This window comes from Penicillium griseofulvum (genome assembly GCF_001561935.1).
Source record: "Penicillium griseofulvum strain PG3 chromosome Unknown contig_89, whole genome shotgun sequence".
Taxonomy (NCBI): domain Eukaryota; kingdom Fungi; phylum Ascomycota; class Eurotiomycetes; order Eurotiales; family Aspergillaceae; genus Penicillium; species Penicillium griseofulvum.
In genome coordinates this window covers 326,195-347,677 of record NW_024467478.1, presented here as the reverse complement: position 1 = coordinate 347,677, position 21,483 = coordinate 326,195, and the positions used below count along the sequence as shown (strand labels likewise).

The following is a 21,483-nucleotide window of genomic DNA, read 5'->3' as shown; positions in this document are numbered from 1 at the left end:
TCGTTCTCTATTTCTTTCTAGAGATATTCTACCAAACCCTTCAGCCTAGGGGTTTAAGTATCAGTCCTGCAAGATGATATAAATTACACTAACAAAGGGCTGAGCAATCACTTAAAACTCGGAGTTTTCAGGTGGGGCCGAAAGTGATAAGCATAAGACTTGTAGAGTTTTTAGGGCTGTGGACTTGAAGAACTCGGGCTATGAGAAGATAGCTAAGGATAATTCCCTACAACATAGAGAAGCTATATAAATTTGTATAGAATATTCAGTTCCTTTCTCTACGCTTGGCATGATTTTCCCCATGGGCAATAGCTAAGATATCCATAAAATAAGAAGTTCGACCCAACTCTCTCCACATAGGCCCGAAACACGTTCTGGGCAATGTGCCGGTTTGCCGATTACTTTGGGTATTATATTCTCCCCGAGGTTTCAATGTTCTTAGTTCTGGGGAAGAAAATGAACTTCCTATTTCGATCAATTCCCGAGGTCTAAAAGAAATATAATTCATATTTAGTCAATAAAATCCTTACAATAATTTACCTACAATATACTATGTAGGCATTTATAAAGCCTTCCAACCCATGTAAATCGGCGACAAACAAAATTTCACCGTTTGCTCCACAAAGCACGGGCTCAAACAGCCGAAAGATCTAAGCGACCTCAGATATGTTTCATCCCTGAAACAAGTTACTTTAAATCTAGACCTTCAAACAGCTCTACGGCAACTTTTTGTACTCCCTTGTAACCTTTCTTTAAAACCCCGAGATTGCAACCTTGGAGAAAGTATTCTGTAATCCATCATGATGTCCCTTATAGCCGGTCTGGCTGGACTGGTTGCTCTCTATATGTGGCATGTTAATGCTGCTATGAAAATAGTACCCGAAGAGGCACAGAAATTATCACCGCATCGTTGGACACTCGAAGAAATTAAAGCAGCCTATAAAAAGAATCTGGAAGCCCCTATCGATGTGACCAAGAGCCTACCTCCAAAACAATCCCGACGATATGTGATCGTAGGCGGAACTGGTACGTATAGATACAAGCCGCTGATATACATCTACTGACTCCACATTATTACAGGTCTAGTTGGTGCCTGGATAGTCTCACATCTCCTCGCACGGGGCGAAGACCCCAAAGCCATTCGAATTCTAGACCTAATCTCCCCAGAGCAGGACATCCTCAACAAAGGCGTAGTCTGGATCAAAACCAACATCACCGACGAACTCGCAGTAACAACAGCATTCGAAGAGCCATGGAGTGCAAATATCGCCAGCCTCCCCCTAACAGTCTTCCACACGGCAGCCATAATCCGACCCCAAGACAGACTCAAGAGTCTCCTACCACTTAGCACCAAAGTCAACATTGACGGCACACGAAACGTCCTGAACGCCGCAAAAGCCGCCGGCGCCACAGCCTTCATCTGGACATCTTCAGGCTCTATCGCCCTTCACCAACCAACATTTTGGATCGCCCCATGGGAGACCCACCCCAAGCGCGTAGTCCAAGTAATCAGCGACAGCACCAAACTACCCCAATCCCACGACCAATTCTTCAGCAACTACGCCGTAACAAAGACCGAAGCAGAACGTCTCGTCCGCGAAGCAGATAACCCAGCAACAAATTTCCGCACAGGCTGTATCCGCCCTACAAACGGCGTCTATGGCACAGGCGGCCAAGCCAATAATGTCATGACGGGCCTGTACCTCCAGAACGGAGGCAGTCCGACATGGGCTCGTCCGATCCTGCAGAGTTTCGTGCATGCCGAGAACGTCTCGATCGCACATCTCTTATACGAACAGCGTCTGATCCAGCAAAGCGAGCCTGGTTCGCAGCTACCGAATACAGGTGGTCAGGCGTTCATTGTTAGCGACCCCAACCCGGCGATAGCGTTTGGGGATTTATACACGCTGCTCGCGACGTTGTCTAAAACGCCGGTTTCGTTTCCCGATGTGCCCCCCGCGCCGTTGTTGGCGATGGCGTATTTGGTTGAGATGTATGCTTTCTTGCAGTATAAATATCTTCCCTGGTTGCCGAAGTTGTCGGGGGATATTGCGCAGCTTCAGCCGTCGGTGTTTTTCATTATCAATGTGCATGTCTTTGCTGATGATTCGCGCGCAAAGCTGGCGCCTGAGATGGGTGGGTTGGGGTATAACCCACCTCTCACTACCCTTGATGGTTTGTGTCGGCGGCTTGTCGATTGGAATACGAAGGAGGGGAAGGGGATTGAGGTCATGGACAATATGGGTCTGAAGAGTTTGAATGTTGCGCCGAGGGTGTGATGATTTGACTGATCTCAGTAGAAAAGTGTTAATTTAGTGGGCGAAAATTTGGCGTGCAAATTGGTCTTTACTGGTTAGGAGTTTAGTTCTAAATTGGGAGATGGGTTGGCGTGAATTAGAATGGACAGAAGGGCTTTGGAAATATCATTCATTGAATCTTCTGCTTGGAATAGCCGGAGCTGACCAGCAGTACCCGGCCACATCAGGGCCTCATTCCTCCCCAATCTTCAGTTGAGCGCAAATGCTGTTTTTGGTTGGAGTTTGGTATGAGCGTTGATGAATCCCCATAGGAAGTCATAACTTGAGATAGTCATGGCCCAACGAGAGCATGCTGTTCGTAAAAGCCATGTGGGCGAGCACAAGTCCTCGGCGCAAAAGCAAGAACGACACACATAGGCCATTGTCCGAAATGTTCATGGGCGAAGGAACAGGGCGTCCTCAAGTCACACATATCGCACTTCACCATGCAAACGTTCCACCAAGCAGACTGCGACCAATGACATGAACCCCTCAGCCAGCAGAAGATCGCTACAATGACAAGCTTTCATTTCTCAGAAAGATCGTACACAAACAAGACGAAAGTTTTCTATGAGTGAGCCTGCTGCTGAGCCAATTGACGCCTATAGTCAAGATTCTGCCTGCGCAAACTCTCAGACGCCAACTCAACATTAAGAATTGCCCCAGGACCACGCTTCCACGTCTCTTCCAAACTGACAAGCTCACCCTGGCTCGCCTCCTGTGTAATTTTTCTCTGCTTATTAACCTCCTCAGAAGCCGCCTTCGTCTCTGCCAACTCCTTCTCAAGAGAGCCGAGTACCTCCTCGAGCTGCGAATTGCCAACTAGCCAAGCGTTCTTGCCAAACTCCTCCAGCAGACCCAGGCTCTTGTTGCGCTCGGACAAGTATGAGCATGATACATATGCCTGCTGTAAAATCTGGTTGGATTTGGCTAGATCGGGTGTCTCGTTGTCTGGTGTGGGAGTCGGCGCCTCTGGTGCTTCGTAACGGGATAGATCGATGCCGCCTGTGAGAGGTGCTCCTTGCGCTTTGCGCGCGAGTTCTTGTTGCATGAATTGGGAGAATTTTGGTTCTGGCGCTTCCGGGATCAAAGGGTGCATTGTGGAGGCGTGCTCCGGGGATAGCTCTGCATTGATGAGCTGCTGCGCTCGCGCTCGCTCGGACGCAGTGGGCGCCGGGTCAATATCTTGAAAGGTTAGTGATATGGGTCCCAAATGCATATATCTCGTCTTATACGGTACATACATGGCAGCGAGTCATGTGAGTCGTTGATTAACGGCATTTTGTAGTGATGTTCTTGTATGGATGTGAAGACCAAGAGTAGATTAATCTGAGAATCATTGCTATATGAAGGCGGTGACAAAGGCGGCGAGATGAGCGCAGCTGGCTCAGCCAGTTATAGTCACGTGACCTCTACTTTTATATACACGCCGAGGTAGGAACAAACAAGACGAACAGTATACCTATTTTGTAGGGTATTTAATTTATCCAATGTGAATTCGCTCGCAGCTCCATTTGAGTCATGGGATATGTTGGTTTGTGGCTGCAGAGAAATAACCAGGGTCTGGGAGTCCGGGGAAATGCTTGGACGAATGGCATTGCTCTCTAGGATATCCCCGACTCAAACGATGATCTTATCCAGTTTGAACTGCATTATCCGAGGTGCCTGAATCCTTATGCAAGTTCCCAGCTTACTGACTGGCTGAAAACAAGGCATTCTAGTCTTCACAAGTGCAGTCAGACCAGCTCATTCCGTGCGGGGGAAGTGCAGTGAAAGTCTATCCCTTTTTGGGTGTGCGGGATTCAATATATGACGATCCCAAGCCACTGTACTTCGCTTAGACGAATGTCACCTATGTTGTACCGAGTACTCGATGTACACTAATGGGTTCGTTCTCAGCCCTAGCGTATTTGGGTAATCATCGTATGCACAGGTAGCTCGTTCCTCTTCCCACTGTATCCCCCGCTAGTGCACTTGTATAAGAACCCGTATCTCCCTAGGAGAGTTCGTCTTTTCAAGGCCTGCACTCATCGCATCTTATCTGCTGATGTCATAGACTCTATACATATTGGCAAACCCTTCTCTATAATGGCTAACTTCCGCTTGGGCGTTACCCTAGCTGGGGTGGCTCTTGGGGCACTGGTGTTTTTGCAGCTGATTGCGGTATTCAAACTTGATGTCCAGTCACCGCCGCCGCCTAGCTTTAGTTCAAATTTCAACCAGTGGAAAGCCAGAGCGAACGCGGAGGCAGCTGATGATATCTTTTTGGTCGGAGCGGGCAAGGCAGACGTAACTGGGTATGTTTATGCTTTATTTTTGGGATATAAATGTACAGGGCACTAAGTTGGCTAACGTTACTAGGCCCGTTGTGGAACTTGCCCTCGCTGGCTATGCCAGTTTGGACCAACTAGGTACTGGTCTAAAACAGAGACTGTATTCCCGCGCCTTCATCTTCGCAGACCCAAACAACCCCGATGACACTTTTGTGTACCTAGTTCTCGATACACTTACCGGTGACACCGCCGTGCGACATGGTGTCCTGGAGGGTCTCACTGCGCTCGGTGGGAAGTATGCAAGGTACGGTGAACACAACGTCGCAATGACGGGGACACATTCGCACTCCGGCCCTGGAGCGTGGATGAACTACTTGCTGCCCCAGGTACCGTCATTGGGTTTCAACAAGCAAAGCTATCAAGCTATTGTCGATGGTACTATTCGATCAATCATCCGTGCCCATGAGAACTTAGAGCCAGGTCGGCTCTCTTTTGGATCCATCGATTTGCAAGATACCAATATCAATCGCAGTCCTTTTTCATACGAGCATAACCCTAAGGAAGAACGAGCGCGGTATTCTGCCGATGTTGAAAAAACGCTCTCGCTTATTCGTTTTGATCGCGAATCTGATAAGAAAACAACGGCTGTCTTGACATGGTTCCCTGTTCACGGCACATCTTTGTACAACAATAACAGTTTGGTCACTGGCGATAATAAAGGTGTCGCAGCTTACCTCTTCGAGCGCAGCATCCACGGCGATGAGCGGTTTACCGACGACGCCGTTATTGGATTCTCCCAAGCGAATGTCGGGGACACATCGCCTAATATCTTGGGAGCCTGGTGTGAAGACGGCTCTGGAGAGAAGTGTCGATATGAAGATAGCACTTGCGGTGGCAAAAACGAGGCTTGCCATGGTCGAGGTCCTTTCTTCCGAGAGAAAGATAACGGAGCGAAAAGCTGCTTCGAGATTGGGCGCCGTCAGTACTCAGCAGCAAAGAAGCTTTACGAAGAAATGGACACCACCCCTATTAAGATTACTGGAAGTTCGGCGGTGAAGTCTTTCCATGTGTACAATGACATGAATGGCTACACTTTCCCCTCGCCATTCAACTCTAGTACGCTAACGACTTGTCCTGCGGCTATGGGGTACTCATTCGCCGCTGGAACTACAGACGGACCCGGTGCCTTTGACTTTACCCAGAATGCTACTGGTCCAGCTGGAAAAAACCCCCTGTGGAAGATTGCGCGTGCAGTTATCCACCAGCCCAGCAAAAAGCAGCAGCAGTGCCAAAGCCCCAAGAACGTGCTATTGGATATTGGCACTCTCACTGAACCTTATGCATGGGCCGCGGACATTGTTGACATACAGGTTTTGCGAGTAGGTCAGCTCTTCCTCGTTATCTCCACCAGCGAAGCTACCACGATGTCTGGACGACGCTGGAAGGAGGCTATTGCGAAAGGAGCAAAGAAACATCTTTCCGTTTCCGACCCCCTAGTGGTACTGGGCGCCCCATCAAATAGTTACGCTCACTACGTGACAACCGAGGAAGAATACAACGTCCAGCGCTACGAGGGCGCGTCCACACTCTACGGCCCAAACACACTAGCAGCCTATGTCAATTTGACCCTCACCTACCTGCCATATTTGGGAAGCTCCTCGGAAGTTGTAAAACTTCCAGCCATCCAACCCGGCCCCACCCCACCAATCAACACCAACATCTCATTGAGCTTCATTCCGGGGGTTGTGTATGACGGAACGCCCCCTAGCAAGCACTTTGGAGACGTGGTATCAAATCCAGGGAGTGGACCCTATGGACCCGGAGATATTGTCAAGACGACCTTTGTTGGCGCCAATCCCCGCAACAATCTACATCTCGAATCGACCTACGCTGCAGTTGAAAGAAAATCCGATTCTGGGAAATGGGAGGTCGTGCGCAATGACCGCGACTGGAACTTGGTCTATACCTGGAAGCGGACCAATGGCGCTCTTGGCTACAGTGAGGTGACAATTCAATGGGAGATTGAGGATGAGTATTATAGTATCGACACTGCGACCCCCCTGCAGGCTGGAACCTATCGGATGCGTTATTATGGAGACTCAAAGAATCCTCTTGGCCAAATCTCGTCATTCGAGGGTATTAGTGGGACTTTTACAGTTAAGACTTAATAGTCTGACTCATTTATAATATAGTTGTGGAATGACAGGCTGAATGAAAGGGAACAATCTAATTGCCATACTACATCCCCGGAGTAACCAGGTAGTAATTATATCTCAATTTACGCGCCCATACACGTCGTAAATGAATTGGCCAGACACTTTCGGCCTATAAATCCACTCAGTCCATATGTCAACATGTAATCTTCAATAAAATAATAAAGTGGTCCTACCCCTGCAGCCGGCCAATCACCACGCGTCATCGACCAGAGCTGGGCGCCTACTGCAACGTCTCTTTGTCGCGCGATCTATTTCTAGCATAGATTCCGTCTCACAAAGAGCCCCTTGCAATAGCGGTTCCCTCTGGGACTAATAGCATTGGGCTGCTGTGGAATTTATGGAAAATTTGTCAAGGCTGGAACAATGGGCGGCTGACAGGAAGCCCTAAGCCCAACCCGCCCTAAGCCCAACCCGGCCTCCTATGAAACCCCCAAAATGCAGATATACTAGCTGGGATCCTCGATGGCGAGACGTTTGAAAGAAAAATCTCTTTCTTGTAAAAGTCTCAGTTTGCTTCATCTCGCCCCCCCCATTCTTTTGTTCCCCTTCGCTTTTGTGGTCCCTGGTGATCCAGCCATTCTTTCATTTGCAAGCCATCAAGACGCCCAGGCCTTGTATACACATTAATTTTATAATATTTTCTTTGGCTATGCTTTTCAATACGTGTGATTATTTCTATCTTATTCGAACGATCTATTATATCTCTGTCTGAGCACCCAATTTTCTTTACTGTCCCACTTTCTCTGTCGAAGTTGTGTCCTGGCGATCACTTCCAACACTCTCGTTTTTAAAGGATGTCTCGCTTTCAGTTCGTTTTGTTCCTTCTTTTGCCATGGCCGGCTTCAGCTGGCCCGATATCTCGCTGGCAATCCGAGTCATTGGGCGCTCCTGAGCCGACTTCTTCGCCACTATTGCCGAATATCGAACGGCGTGAAGCTGGTGGTATCACCGCAGTCACGCCTGTTGCGTCGCCTATTTCGCCGTCTACCCATATATCGTTTACTTACGATGATCCAATAGTATCTTTGCCTTTTTATATACTATTAAGCTACTGAGCTAACCATCTCTCAGATGGCAATTACATCGCTTGTGGCAATGACGACTCGGAAACCAACGACCTCTCGGAAGCCGACGACGACTCAGAAGCCAACAACCTCTCGGAAACCAACGACCTCTCAGAAACCAGCAACGACCCAGAAGCCAACGACCTCTCAGTTGCCAACTACATCTCAGTTGCCAACCACCACTTCTAGTGCGTTCACCACCACCCGGCGATACATAATCACGTCCACAAATCCGGGAGTGCTGCGTTCATCATCCAGTTTCTTACCTGTCTATATAGTCCCTGTCTATGTTTCAAGCACCGCACCCTCCCTCGATTCCGTGGTGATACCGGGTGCATACCAACCTTCTTCAGCTGGGCTTCTAGGTGGAGCAAACAGCATCAAAGCTGCCACAACCACACCACCAACCTCGGCCTCTACCACCATACAGCCAGCGATAGCACCAGTGCCCACAGTGCCTACAAGTAGCATCCCAGCCGTTGGAGCCATTATACCTTTAGGAAGCAGTAGCAATTCTTCCACATCTACACCCACGCTCCCGACCTCCAATTCTATCCAACTAGCGAGCTCTATCACGGCAAACTCTACGCAAGTACAGGCTTCCATGTCAAGGTCCAAGCCTGTGGCAACCGTAACCCAGCCTGTGATCGTCTATGTTACCCAGGGAGCACCAATTCCATTTTCGACAAGCGTTATCGAACAGACACCCAGTGTCAACTCGTCGGTGTCGTCAGCGAAACTAACGGCAAAACCGTCTGTTGAAACAACAAGTACGTCTTTGAACTTTGTGACCGTCCATTCCACTAGAACATCGGTTGTTCGTGTGACTGTTTCCCCAACATCATCACCTGATTCTTCGGTCTTTCTGGCCACAACTGGGAGCGCTACGAGTGTGAATGCAGCGCCTATAGGGGCTCACCTCAATGCAACGTCCGCAGTGCCTCTGACCATCAACTCGACAACAACATCGCTTCCTTCTGGGTCTTTGCTGTTGCCTTCCTCAAGCGAGATTGCTTCTGCAGATACAGTCAATGTCACTTCCACAAATATTGTTCCATTGACTGTTCATTCGACAACACCGGTACCGTCTTCGTCGTTGACGTCTAATGAGACTGCTTCTACAGAAACCGTCCGTGTCACTTCCACAAGTTTTGTTCCATTGACTGTTCATTCGACAACATCGACATCGCCTTTATCGTCGCCACCTAGTGAGACTGCTTCTACGGAAACGGAGAGAGTCAATGTCACTTCCACAAATATTGTTTCATTGACTGTTCATTCGACAACACCGGCATCGTCTTCGTCGTTGACGACTAATGAGACTGCTTCTACAGAAACCGTCCGTGTCACTTCCACAAGTATTGTTTTATTGACTATCCATTCGACAACACCGCCATCGCCTCTGTCCTCGCCGCCTAGTGAGACTGCTTCTATAGAGACAGTCCGTGTTACTTCCACAAGTATTGTTTTATTGACTGTCCATTCGACAACATCATCCTCTCCTCTGTCGTTGCCGCCTAGTGAGGCTGCTTCTACGGAGAGGGAGACAATCCGTGTCACTTCCACAAGTCTGTATAGTGAGACTGGTTCTGCGGAGACGGAGACAGTCCGTGTCACTTCCGCAAGTATTGTTCCATTAGCTGTTCATTCGACAACATCGTCGTCTCCTCCGTTGTTACCCTCGTTGAGTGAGACTGCTCCACGTGAGCCTGCACCTACAGCGACATCCCACGTCACTTCCACGCAAACCGCTCGCATGACCTTTGATGGGTCGTCTGCCACACGAGCGGTGGAAACTACACAGGCAGTAGATCCAACATCTACCATTGATGCTGATGTATCTACCACGACCACCAAGCCAGGCAAAGGCATACTTACTGTGAATCCGATTACGCCGTCTGGCTTTTTCACAGTCACTGAAACCCTGATCAAGACTAAGACGGTGACAGATCGCATTACTGAGACTGTTACTGCCACCGTTACTCGGGATTAAGTGTAAGATTGGGAGGAAGTTGATTGTTTTATTTATTTTTAATTATCGAAGCCTTTTTTTGGTAATTTACAGACTATTTTCTCTGTTTTTCTAACTATTCATGTCGAAACGTTTCTTACTTATACCTACAAGTTAATACAAAGACTTATATTCAGGCTGAGCCACAAAAGAACGTCATGATGTTTTAGCCCTCGCTAGTCCCTTAGTGATGTACATACTAGCCTTTGCTATTGTATCCAACACCAACCTCAAAGACCATTGCCCATTTAGATTCATATAGGATGGTGTGTTGTCATGTCCATGGTATACATATCCTTCGAGTCTCAGAAAATACTCACAGTTGAATCCTACAACCACACATAGACATCAACTACATCTACCTCGCCTTCCACCTAACCCTCCCAACCCACATAGCCCAATCCCTCACATCCTCCCTCTCACAAATCCTCTCAACAGTAAACCACTCCCTAGCCAGCTCCTCATTACTCGCCATGCGATGCACAAAACTATGACAAGCGCGACAAAGCCACGCCACACTATTCAACATCCACTCATCATGCCAACCCTTCTTAACAACCTTCGCATGCACCCCGCGCGGAATCAAATGGTGATACGAAAGCGGGATCCAGTCACGCTCGCAGATCTCGCAAGCGTCCGCGCGCGTACTCGCCCACGCCGGAGGGCCAGTCGTCACGCTCGATGTGTACTCTGTCAACACAGGCGCGAGGAAGTCCAGCAGGTCTGACGCGTCGGGGATTATGCCATAGACGAGTAGGGAGTCCGTTACGCTGACTGGTATTGGGGAGAATAGCGATTCGAGTGTGGCGCGTGGGAGGGGCGTGTCGGTGTCTGGGGGGATGTAGAGGGTTGATAGGGCTGGGTCATGTTGGATGGCTGCGTAGCTTAGGGTTTGGAGGGGAACTGGGAATATGGCGAAGGTTTCTGAGGCTAGAAACTGTGGTTTGTTAGCTAGGGTCTTGTTAGTTGCTGACTGTAAAGTGTAGGTTTTGTTGGGCCTGAGGGCTTGTTGCGCTGGGTTGGTCTGGTTGGGTGCATGTACATCAACAAATTCGGCGAGCTCTTCTGGGTCTGCTCTCCCTGCGGAGAGTGTTGTTACGTCTTTGCGCTCGGTGCGCTTGCCCTTTTGCTTCCGTCGCGTTGGCTTCGGTTTTTCTTCAGAGCGGGCCACAATGGCATTAGACAGACATTCGCGGAATACGGCATAGTTCTCATTGGAAGTCATTGAGATTCAATTGGGAGAAAGGCCTGGACCTTACACCTTGGTTTAGGAAGGATGTCGGGCAGAGAGAGTGTTTTGCCCCACGGGAGATTGACATCATTCATCAACTTCATTAACTTGCATTCTTCAACGCCTTGACTTCTCTGCTCATCCATTCCAAAGTTATGAAACATGACAGTCAAGACAGTTGTCGCTTTTGACTTGTATGGTACTTTACTCTCAACTGAATCAATCGCCAAACAACTAGAGAAACATTGTGACAATGCCAAGGCGCAGTCGATCTCCGCGCTCTGGAGGCGGTATCAACTTGAGTACACATGGAGATTGAACAGCATGGGCAAGCAACGCTTCTTAAGCTTAGCGCTCCAAATTATTGACCATCAGAAGGCCGCTATGAAGACTTCTCAACCATCACACGTAACTGTCTATTACACGCGCTGGCCGAGAACAACGAGCAGCTGAGCGACAACAACATCGAACACTTGATGCAAGCTTACGACAGTCTCTCGACGTTTTCTGACGTGAAGCCAGCTCTGACCCAGATAGCTGCAGACCCCAACATCCAAGCTGTGATATTCTCCAACGGGACGAAAACTATGGTGTCCAACTCGGTGTTGCGGTCCAAGGACCTTTCGCCGCACGCGAGCATCTTCCAAGATATCGTCACCGTAGACGAAGTCAAGCAATATAAGCCATCAAAGGCAAGCTACGAGCACCTAGCGAAGCAGACAGGCCAAAACCCATCGGATATGAGCAAACTTTGGCTTATTAGCGGCAACCCTTTCGACATTGTCGGGGCGCGCGCTACAGGCATGCAAGCTATATGGGTTGATCGCATTGGTACGGGATGGAAGGATGCCGTGGCTCCAGATCTACAGCCAACGGTCATTGTACACAGTCTGGAGCAGATTGTGAACGAAATTCATAGACATCCGGTTTAAGCCGGGAGGTCCAAGATTGATCTTCGAAAAAGGCTCCAAACACCAAAACAGGCTTGAAAAAGAGGAATGTACAGCTGAATATATTTCCAAACGCTCCACGCTTGAGTAGAAGAATTTGGGGTAAGCCAGCAGAATTGGTCTTTCCTCCCATTTCCCCTCCAGAACAGTGATTGTAACAAAAGTTCAGAGTGAATAGGGAGGAGTTCAGTTTATGTGAAGAAGAAAAGGAAAAGGGCGCTCGGCGAAAAATTTCTCTATGAAATAGTAGTGGCTTAGTCAGCCAGGCTGATATCAATGGATCACGTGCAAGCTTATCGATAAGGTGCTGCCTGCTTTCGAACTCGTCCATTGCCGTTGGTAGGGTTTCTTTGAAGCTGTGCACCTGCAAGCCATGTCGCGACTCCTGGATCCTAGCCGGGCTGCTTGGCTGTATCCTTTCTGGGTAAGTTATTTTGATAATTTCCAAAGCTTCAGGACTAACCTACATAGGGAATATACTATTTTGTATCAAATCGGTTCCTATGGCCTCTCTTCAAGGCCCGCCTTCTCCCCATCGTCCTTCTTTCGTCCTTCATATACTTCATCCTGTTCTTTTTCACCTACCTGCCCCAGGTTGCCTTCCTTGCCATCTTCCAGGGTAGCTCGGCATGGGTAAGCGGCGCATTCCTAGTGCTTGGTGAAGGAGCAGCGATCGTTGCCGCACTCTTCGAGGCATTCTTTGTCGATGAGACGCTAGTAGATATCTTTGATGCAGTTTTGGTAAATGAGGGCCAGGAAGAGCTTGTTACCACTTCGCGGGTCATTTATCCCGAGCCCGGCAACCCGGCCAAGCGTCTAGGCACGCCGACCACCAGTGCCGTGTACTCTCCATTTTCATTCCGGCAGATCGCTGAATTTATCATTCTGCTTCCGCTTATTTTTATTCCGGTGGCTGGCACTCCTATGTTCCTAGTTTTGACTGGCTATCGTGCCGGTCCCTTCCATCACTGGCGTTACTTCCACCTGCTGGACATGTCCAAGCAGCAGAGAAAGGAAAGTATTAGTCGGCGTCAGCTGCAGTACACTACGTAAGTCATGTTTTCTTACCCTATCGATATGAGATCTAACACAATTTAGCTTTGGAACGGTGGCTCTGGTCCTCCAATTGATTCCTCCTTTCTCAATGTTATTTTTGATGACCACAGCTGTTGGTTCGGCACTTTGGGTGACGGACATCGAACGCAAGCGACGTGCTATCAATCAACAGTCCAGTCGGCTGGGTGAGCAATACCATGACGATATTATGCCATGATCTATGAAAGGTACATTGATCTCTTTCTGGTGACCCGAGGTTACTGCAAAATGCATCTAATTTTCTATTTCTGCTTCCTTCTTTAGGCGAATGACGGGAGCCCCTATGTGCTATTAGGGACGAGCCGACCACAGCCCAATGCTTCTCGTTAAGATTTTACTTGTAATTCCCTGTGATTAACTGCGTAAAAAGGGATTGGATATGAGCACGTGACTGTGTCTCTATGTTTTTAATATATTCACATTATAATAGCTTAATCATCTCTAGCAAGGCATTAAGACATCTAAATAAAGACAATTGTCGGTTACTAAAGAGGTTTAAAGATGTTAACCCCAGATTTCCAAGACAGGGCTGTACCCGCTTAGCAAATCCGGAAGTGTGACCCCCGGACTTCGTTCGGAGCTCTCCCCCGAGATTCCCAGTTCAGCTTTTTTTTTAAGGTTGGCTTATTTCCGTTCGGCACTACAATTTCGGCATTTCATAGGCCTAGATTCGATTCGTTTCATAGGGCTGGATTCCGAATATTCTGGTGTCTTTGGGTTAAACATGACCTGACAGTTCGTGGGGTCTTCCCGGCAATCTGCTCGATGGACCTGAAAACAAGGCTGCGCAAGGCCTGCGATGCCTGCAGTATTCGAAAAGTGAAGGTATGTCCTACACATGGAGTTTTTGTTATAATTTGCGGGAAAGTACTGATTTCCATGCAAGTGCGATACCGGTGGGCCACCTTGTCGGTCATGCGCTAGCTTGGATATTCCCTGCACCTATGAAAGACCAAGTAGACGCCGCGGGCCTCCAAACCGCCATGCAGAGGCGTTTAAGAAACAAAAACGGGAACCTGAAGATGCAGCGTCGCTGAGCCCGGCAGACTATCCATCGGCGACGACTCCCCTGGCAACGCAATGCACCAACCCCCCATCTGCATCATCCCCCCTTTCGGTGGAATCAATTTGTTCTCTGCACACGATGCAGATGTTGCTCGATGACTTTTTTACTTACATCCATCCTTTGGTTCCAATTCCACATGAGCCTTCTTTTCGAGCAGCTTTTGAGCGCCGAGAAGATGTCACTAACCACACATTTTTGGCACTGTTGGCATCAATGATTGGACTGCTCGTGGCTTCTTTTCCTCGACGACCTAAACTTCGGCTCAACACTGAAGCCGAACGCACCGCTTTCCCCAATTCTATAGCTCTAGTTAAGAGGTGCCTTGACGTTGCTATTCAAGCTCGCGGGACTGGATATCTTGATCGCAATGCAACAGTCTACGACGCGGCAATCAGCTATTTTCTCGCTATATGTTCCGGCTATATTTACAACATGCGCCGATGCCGTGTGTACCTATCGGAATGCCGAGCCATGCTCCAAGTGTATGATTTATGTCGGTCTCCGACCACCAATTGCCCGTCCTCGACACCAGGGCCCGTCAGCCCATCATCAGCGTCGGCAATGGTGCACGATAGATTGGCACATAATTTCACAGAAAGCCAAGGTGTCGACCTCATCACTCAAGAGCTAGGGCGGCGTTTGTTTTACGTCACTTTTGTCGGACATCAGACATTACACCAGCTGGGCTCTTCAGATATCAAGGTTCATGTTCCCCCGGAGACACCGACGGACCGTTATCCACCACTTCCACTGGAGATCGACGATGAATTCTTATTTTCAACACATGTTGAGCCACAGCCATCCGACCGAGTTTCACAGCTAGTCGGGTTTAACGCAAATGTCCGCGTCTACAGCTCATACACCACCTTACTAGCCTGGGAAATAGCATTTGGCAGCGGCCAAATTTTCAATTGGGAGCATCAGCGCAACTGCATTTGGGATTGTCTCAAGCAAGCAAAATCCACACTAGTCAATGTTCCTGCTGAGCTGTCTCTTCGCCATCCAAAACACATATCCCCGGCGGGCCTGTCAGGTCTTGGCGAAGATGAGACGATCTTTAGTTATTCGAATGATCACATCCACCAAGAACGACGTGCTATACAGTATGAGATCCAGAAAGCCAACATTTATGCTAGTCAGCTATGCACCAGGTCCTATCTAGTCGAGAAGTACTGGAGCCTTTACGAAACTTTTTCAAAGTACGGAAAGTCACTTAAATTCACGACCACGGCCAGCACAACACCACATATCAAAATTGAAGGAGGACCAAATCCGACACAGAGTGCGAGTGCGACTCCCACTGGCACAGCCCCATCAGAAACCAACACCCAAGCTCAACCCCATGCACACACAGACTATATTGACCGCATGATGGCCGAAGAGCGCAAGCTGGTCATCAAAGATCTCTTCGTGCTATTACGAACAGTGAATGAAGTGAATATGGAGCCGAACGGCGCAAGCATTGTACGTTACAGACCACCATTTACCGCTGATCGTGTATCAAACTAACAAAAGCCAGACTAGTAAAATCCGGCAAGTAGCATCCACCCTTCTCAATCTCTCCCATCGAAATCAATCCACAACCGAAACCCAAAACCCTACAACCGCTGCCGCCGCATCACCATCACCAACGGCCGCCCCGCCAGACCACCACATCCTCACCGCCACAGAGGCGGAGTCCTACCTACACGCATTCATCGAGACACTTGTCCGACTAGAATGCCATTCTTCCATGAATGATACGGCCAATCCTGCCGACAGCGCCAGTCCGCAGATGAACGGCCGCGCTATGAGCTATTTGAGTGATTATGAGCGGGATCAAGAAGAGCTGAGCCAGTGGGCGAGCTTGAAGGAGTATCAGAAGAAGTTTGCGGACGCCGGCGGTTTTCTGTATCAGTTGTAGCGTTTTCAGCACCTTTATGTTATTCTTTTGCCTTCAACATGCGTGTATCACTTTGGGATGGGAGGGCTAGGGGCTCTGGCGCGTTGGATCACGAATGGGATGTAAATCTTTCATTGAAATATGAATACATCAAAAAAGTTATCTTTGGTATACTTTAATAACGTCTCTCGCCTTCAGCTAGCTAGGTATTTGAGTTCGACAGCCAACCCCAATAAAGCGGCGGCTATAGTCCCAACATGTTAGAGTCCTACATTGTCAAAAACAGTGGCCACTCGTGCGACTATTCCTGTTTTGTATGAAGAAGTGGATGATAATGAGGCCATTCGGCCATGGTATTTGAGTATTTACACATGCGCTGCGATAGCAGCATCCTCCTTAATGACATTGATTTTATGCCTTTCTTCCGGTCCCTAGTACATAGAGATGCAACAACGCCCGGACCCTGAATGCAAGTCAACCATGCCAATATCAAAGCAAAATATAATACAAAATTTGAATGAAGATCATGAGGGGGATGGAGAGTGCTAGATGAAAATAATACAAGCAGTCATGACCGCACAGATGTTAAGATCACCGAGTATCTCACAGATAGCGCTTCTCAGAGATCTCTTCGTAGCACTGAATGTGGTCACCAATAGCGAAATCTGTCCAGTTTTCGAAAGCGATACCACATTCTGTGTCTTTGCGCATTTCAATGACGTCTTTCTTGACGTTCTTGAGCGAAACCATTGTGCCTGTGAAAAGTTAGTTGGGTCCAAGTTATTCGTGAGCTGGTGATATGCTTACCATCGTAGACTATCTCATCCCCGCGAAGCACCCTGACCTTACGGGTTTTGTTGATCAGGCCGTTACGCACACGACTTCCAGCAATGGCTGTCTTTTCACGTCCCTTGACAGTGATCTCGAAGACCTGCTGGATCTCGGCTTCTCCAGTCACACGCATAGTGATCGTTGGAGGCAGCTTTTCACTCAGAATGGACTTGATGTCATCAATCAGTTTGTAAATGATGTTGTGGTCCAGAATTTCAACACCCTCTGACTCTGCGATACGCATGATATTAGGATCAATGGCCTGGTTGAATGAGATGATCTTGCCCTTGGCACTGCCAGCATGTTCGATATCGAATTCACTGACAGGGCCAACACCCGAACGGATGATATTGGCAAAGACTTCGTTGTTACCGACTGCCGCAACGGAGTTTAAGACCGCCTCCACTGAGCCGTCCACATCGCCCTTCAGGATGAAATTGACCGACTTGGGACCGGTTGGTTCGACTTCCTTTACTGTTTCTTCCTCTTCTTTCTCGCGCCTGCGCTTCTCGAGAAGGTCACGACGAGCTTCATTGATGGCAACCATATCGACACCCATCTTCTGGGTATCGGATCTCTCCAAGCGGTAATCCACGACGTCCTTGGCTTTCTGCTCGTTGGGTGCCTGTAGGAGCTCGGTGCCAGCACCTGGCTGCTCTCTCCAACCATCGATCTCGACGGGCATTCCAGGTGTGGCTTCGGGGATGGTCATACCGGCTTCATTGCGGAGGGTGCGGACACGAGCCCACGCGGTGCCAGCAACAATGATATCGCCTGGCCGCAGGGTTCCACGTCGGATGAGAGCGGATGCTACACGGCCATAACTCTTTGTAGAAGCCTCGATGACCCAGCCTTCGACGTTACAAGTGGTGGATGCGCGGTGGTCGAGCATTTCTGAGAGCGCAACGATGGCTTCTTCCAGTTCAACCATTCCTTGTCCGGTCTTGCCGCTGACACCGATGGCCTGAACGTCACCTCCATAGTCTTCCACATGGATACCATGAACAGAAAGGTCACCCTTGACTCGGTCAGGGTTGTTGCCCTCCTTGTCAATTTTGCTGATGGCGACAATGACAGGAACCTTGGCTTGGGTAGCGTGCTTGATAGCCTCGATAGTTTGCGGCTTGACACTGTCGTCTGCGGCAACCACAAGTACCACAATATCAGTCACGTCGGCACCTCGACGACGCATTTCCAAGAATGCAGAATGGCCGGGGGTATCAAGGAAGGTAATGGCTTTTCCAGAAGGCATCATTACGGAGAATGCACCAATGTGCTGGGTGATACCACCATGTTCAGATGCTGCCACAGATGACTTGCGCAGCCAATCCAGGATTGTAGTTTTACCATGATCAACGTGACCCATAATAGTAACCACAGGTGGTCGAGGTGGCAGATCAGATGTGTCCTCTAGTTCAGGGGCAGCGTGTAGATCTGCCTTGCCGCTGTCGAAGATAGCCTCATAGTTGAACTCAGCTGCCACCAATCCGGCAGTTTCTGCATCAAGAACATCCCTATACGTGATTTCCTCGAAACCCATCTCCTCCATTCGCTGCACAAACTGCGCCGGCCGCACGCCGATGACGTCGGCCAAGTTACTGACACTGATGAATTCGGGCAGGTAGAGGGGAGCCGGTGCTGCCAGCGCGGCGGCCTTCTTCGCAGCCTTCATGGCCTCCTTTTCTTTCTGTAGGCGTCTCCGCTCTCTGCGGAGGCGCTCGCGATCTTCCGAGTCGAAGTCGGCCTCAGCCCCATCAGAATCCTCGTTCTGGCGTCCCTTGCGTCCATCACGACGCTTCATAGGCTTCGATGGCTGCTGTTGTTCTTGTGCCTCTAGGTTTTCCAGCTGCTCCAGCGCAGACATATCCCAAGTCCACTGGTTCTTCTTGAAATCTTCAGTTCCCTCCTTTGTCTGGGGTTGGTCAGATTGCTCTGAATCGCGCTTTGTGGTTTCAGCTGTATTCGGCGGAACGTCTTGTTCCAACTCCGATAAAACCGAATCCCCTAATCGCTGGAACTTCCTATTATAATCAGAAGGGGGTCGGGACTGTTTGAATTGTGAAGGTCCGGGAGAATCGTTAAACTGTCTGGTCGTTCGGGGCTTTGGCTGGGCGTCGCCGGGTCGAGAGGTTTTGCAGAATGGACACACTTTCTTTGTGGCAAAAACATGTGCCATGCACTCAGGGCATTTCCAGTCATCGTGTGCCAGTGGATGGTCCCTAGTAGCCCTGCTCTGGTACTGGGCCTGGAATCTGTTTGGTGTCCTTTCGGGCGCAAATGGGTTATCTTCAAATGCGGATTCTCGGATAGACTGATTTCTCTCCTGATAACGTGAGGGCTCTCTTGATCGCCTCATGTATCCACTTGGATTATCTTTTTCAAATGGGGTTCTCTCTTGAGTGGGAGAGTTCCGTTCCTCGTTCCGCGAAGTTCCTCTTGGCCACCTTGAGTAGCCTCCTGCGTTGTCTGTTTCAAACGGGTTTCTTTCTTGGAAGGACGAGCTCCTCCCCTGATTCCGTGGAGTATCTCTTGACCACCTCATGTGGCCACCTGAATTCCCTTCTTCAAACGGGTTCCTCTCCTGATTCCGTGGGGTTTCTCTTGATCCCATGTATCCCTGATTATCCCGAGGGCCCGCGCGCCGCACGAATGGTTTCCTCTGCTGGTTTGTCTGTTCGCGACTCCGCTGCAATGGCGCAGGTGCTGGGGGCGGTTGGCTGTTGGCGACAAGGGTTTGGCGCATCGCTTGTTCTGCGAAACTCAAGCCCCCCGATGGCGTAGCTTGTTTAGGGCCCCATCGGCTGCCGAACTTGGGCTTCGCCGGAGCTTGATTTGAAACAGCGCCGTCATCTTTCCCGGCTGATGGGTCTGACGAGTTCCAGTGTGTTGCGGAGGACCGTAAGGTCCGTCGAACTGTAAGCGCTGTTAAAGAGGGTGTTCGGTAGACTGAATTCGACCATTCAGCCCGACGCAATAGCTGTAGTTTTAGTCAGATAATGTCCTAATAATTAATATCTGCGAACTTACCCTGCAGACTGGCCGACGATGCATCATTCACTAGTCTCTCCACATCTAGATCCGTCGCTACTTTTTTTCCCTTTGCAGAAGTTCAAGAGGACAAGCTTATGTCACTGCTTAGGTCAGCCCCCTGTGGGTGCCTGATTATATAAGGTGACCCTCGGAAAAGTCACGTGGTTCGGCATTTTCATCGAATCAGAGGGCAGATGGCGCCATTGCGATAAGCGGGCTGGATATAAAGTCTGGAGTCTCTGGATTGTGTCCCTGTCTATACTTTTTGATCGCAATTGAATACTTTCAAATATGGAGACTGAGGTAATTGACATGATGGATCAGGGCGGCGGTGCTCTCCGCACCGTCAAGGATTTGGCCGCGGGCGCAGCAGGTGGAATGGCCCAAGTTATCCTCGGTATGTGTGCACCCTACTTTGTTTGAATTCCGGGGAAAAGCCATGATCATGATGAGATGATACTTTTGCCATGACTGGTGGTTTCTTGAGAAAATATTCAAATATACAATATCAAAGCCATTGCTAACAAGAAACTAGGTCAACCCTTTGGTATGTGATCTGAAAGCGCATTTCAAATATGCACTGATTAACAAATTGGCAGACATTGTCAAGGTGCGCCTGCAAACTACCACTCAGTACAAGAGTGCGCTAGAGTGTGCCACCCAGATTTTCAAGAAGGAAGGTCCCGCGGCCTTCTATAAGGGCACACTGACCCCGCTTATCGGTATCGGTGCTTGCGTGAGTTTCCCCGCGGCCAAGGTCCGTTATAGACAAAACCTCTGACCAATCCAGGTGTCTGTCCAATTCGGTGCCTACCATGAAGCGCGTCGCCGCTTGGAAGAGCTGAACAAGAAGAAGTACGCCAACTCGTCCCTTTCTTACATCCAGTACTACATGGCCGGTTCATTCGCTGGTATCACCAACTCCGTGCTGTCAGGCCCAATTGAGCATGTACGTATTCGCCTGCAGGCACAGCCTCACGGCGCCGGCCGTTTGTACTCAGGCCCCATCGACTGCGTGAGCAAGCTCGCCGCACAGGGCGGTGCCCTCCGCGGTATTTACCGCGGCCAGGCGGTTACTCTCCTCCGTGAGGCCCAGGCGTACGGTGCTTGGTTCATGGCCTTTGAATTCATGATGAACCAGGATGCCAAGCGTAACAATGTCAAGCGTGAGGATATTTCCAAGGCAAAGATTGCCACGTACGGTGGTCTGGCTGGTGAGGTCCTCTGGCTTTCCAGCTACCCGTTCGATGTTATCAAGAGTAAGATGCAGACAGATGGTTTTGGCGCGGAGCAAAAGTACAGCACTATGCGCGACTGCTTCAAGAAGACCTACGCCATTGAGGGTCTCGGTGGTTTCTGGAAGGGTATTGGCCCTACTTTGCTGAGAGCTATGCCTGTTTCTGCTGGAACATTCCTAACGTATGTTTGCCCTTTTCTTTGCTCACTCGTGATGCTTGTGTTTCTTGAATTGCAGCTAATCCCTCTCCCCAGTGTCGAGTTGGCCATGCAAGCACTCGGTTAAAGGCCCAGTGATGGC

At 49.4% G+C, this 21,483-nt stretch overlaps 9 protein-coding genes across 9 annotated transcripts; 6 read left to right on the top strand and 3 right to left on the bottom strand.

The window, feature by feature from the left end:
- Positions 1-800: 800 nt before the first annotated feature.
- Positions 801-2,279, top strand: PGRI_041780 (putative 3-beta hydroxysteroid dehydrogenase/isomerase family protein; the record flags this gene model as incomplete). The annotated part of the gene is made up of 2 exons (XM_040791891.1): positions 801-1,026; positions 1,081-2,279. The coding sequence occupies 2 exons, from the start codon at positions 801-803 to the stop codon at positions 2,277-2,279; spliced, it is 1,425 nt and encodes a 474-aa protein (XP_040643801.1).
- A 586-nt stretch (positions 2,280-2,865) lies between these two features.
- Positions 2,866-3,578, bottom strand: PGRI_041770 (pre-mRNA-splicing factor SPF27 family protein; the record flags this gene model as incomplete). The annotated part of the gene is made up of 2 exons (XM_040791890.1): positions 2,866-3,482; positions 3,542-3,578. 2 exons carry the CDS (start codon positions 3,576-3,578, stop codon positions 2,866-2,868), a joined length of 654 nt encoding a protein of 217 aa, XP_040643800.1.
- Positions 3,579-4,385: 807 nt separating this feature from the next.
- Positions 4,386-6,738, top strand: PGRI_041760 (neutral/alkaline ceramidase; the record flags this gene model as incomplete). The annotated part of the gene is made up of 2 exons (XM_040791889.1): positions 4,386-4,594; positions 4,659-6,738. The coding sequence occupies 2 exons, from the start codon at positions 4,386-4,388 to the stop codon at positions 6,736-6,738; spliced, it is 2,289 nt and encodes a 762-aa protein (XP_040643799.1).
- Positions 6,739-7,580: 842 nt separating this feature from the next.
- Positions 7,581-9,843, top strand: PGRI_041750 (uncharacterized protein; the record flags this gene model as incomplete). The annotated part of the gene is made up of 3 exons (XM_040791888.1): positions 7,581-7,728; positions 7,858-8,038; positions 8,109-9,843. The coding sequence occupies 3 exons, from the start codon at positions 7,581-7,583 to the stop codon at positions 9,841-9,843; spliced, it is 2,064 nt and encodes a 687-aa protein (XP_040643798.1).
- A 376-nt stretch (positions 9,844-10,219) lies between these two features.
- On the bottom strand, positions 10,220-11,086 carry PGRI_041740 (HNH endonuclease; the record flags this gene model as incomplete). The annotated part of the gene is made up of 1 exon (XM_040791887.1): positions 10,220-11,086. One exon carries the CDS (start codon positions 11,084-11,086, stop codon positions 10,220-10,222), a length of 867 nt encoding a protein of 288 aa, XP_040643797.1.
- Positions 11,087-11,254: 168 nt separating this feature from the next.
- Positions 11,255-12,024, top strand: PGRI_041730 (haloacid dehalogenase, type II; the record flags this gene model as incomplete). The annotated part of the gene is made up of 2 exons (XM_040791886.1): positions 11,255-11,291; positions 11,468-12,024. 2 exons carry the CDS (start codon positions 11,255-11,257, stop codon positions 12,022-12,024), a joined length of 594 nt encoding a protein of 197 aa, XP_040643796.1.
- A 391-nt stretch (positions 12,025-12,415) lies between these two features.
- Positions 12,416-16,106, top strand: PGRI_041720 (Transcription factor; the record flags this gene model as incomplete). Its single annotated transcript, XM_040791885.1, has 6 exons — positions 12,416-12,466; positions 12,514-13,091; positions 13,141-13,283; positions 13,874-13,962; positions 14,024-15,667; positions 15,723-16,106. The coding sequence occupies 6 exons, from the start codon at positions 12,416-12,418 to the stop codon at positions 16,104-16,106; spliced, it is 2,889 nt and encodes a 962-aa protein (XP_040643795.1).
- A 582-nt stretch (positions 16,107-16,688) lies between these two features.
- On the bottom strand, positions 16,689-19,970 carry PGRI_041710 (translation initiation factor 2; the record flags this gene model as incomplete). The annotated part of the gene is made up of 3 exons (XM_040791884.1): positions 16,689-16,840; positions 16,893-19,893; positions 19,944-19,970. The coding sequence occupies 3 exons, from the start codon at positions 19,968-19,970 to the stop codon at positions 16,689-16,691; spliced, it is 3,180 nt and encodes a 1,059-aa protein (XP_040643794.1).
- Positions 19,971-20,237: 267 nt separating this feature from the next.
- PGRI_041700 (uncharacterized protein) lies at positions 20,238-21,468 on the top strand (the record flags this gene model as incomplete). Its single annotated transcript, XM_040791883.1, has 5 exons — positions 20,238-20,343; positions 20,482-20,493; positions 20,546-20,682; positions 20,737-21,365; positions 21,438-21,468. The coding sequence occupies 5 exons, from the start codon at positions 20,238-20,240 to the stop codon at positions 21,466-21,468; spliced, it is 915 nt and encodes a 304-aa protein (XP_040643793.1).
- Positions 21,469-21,483: the final 15 nt, after the last annotated feature.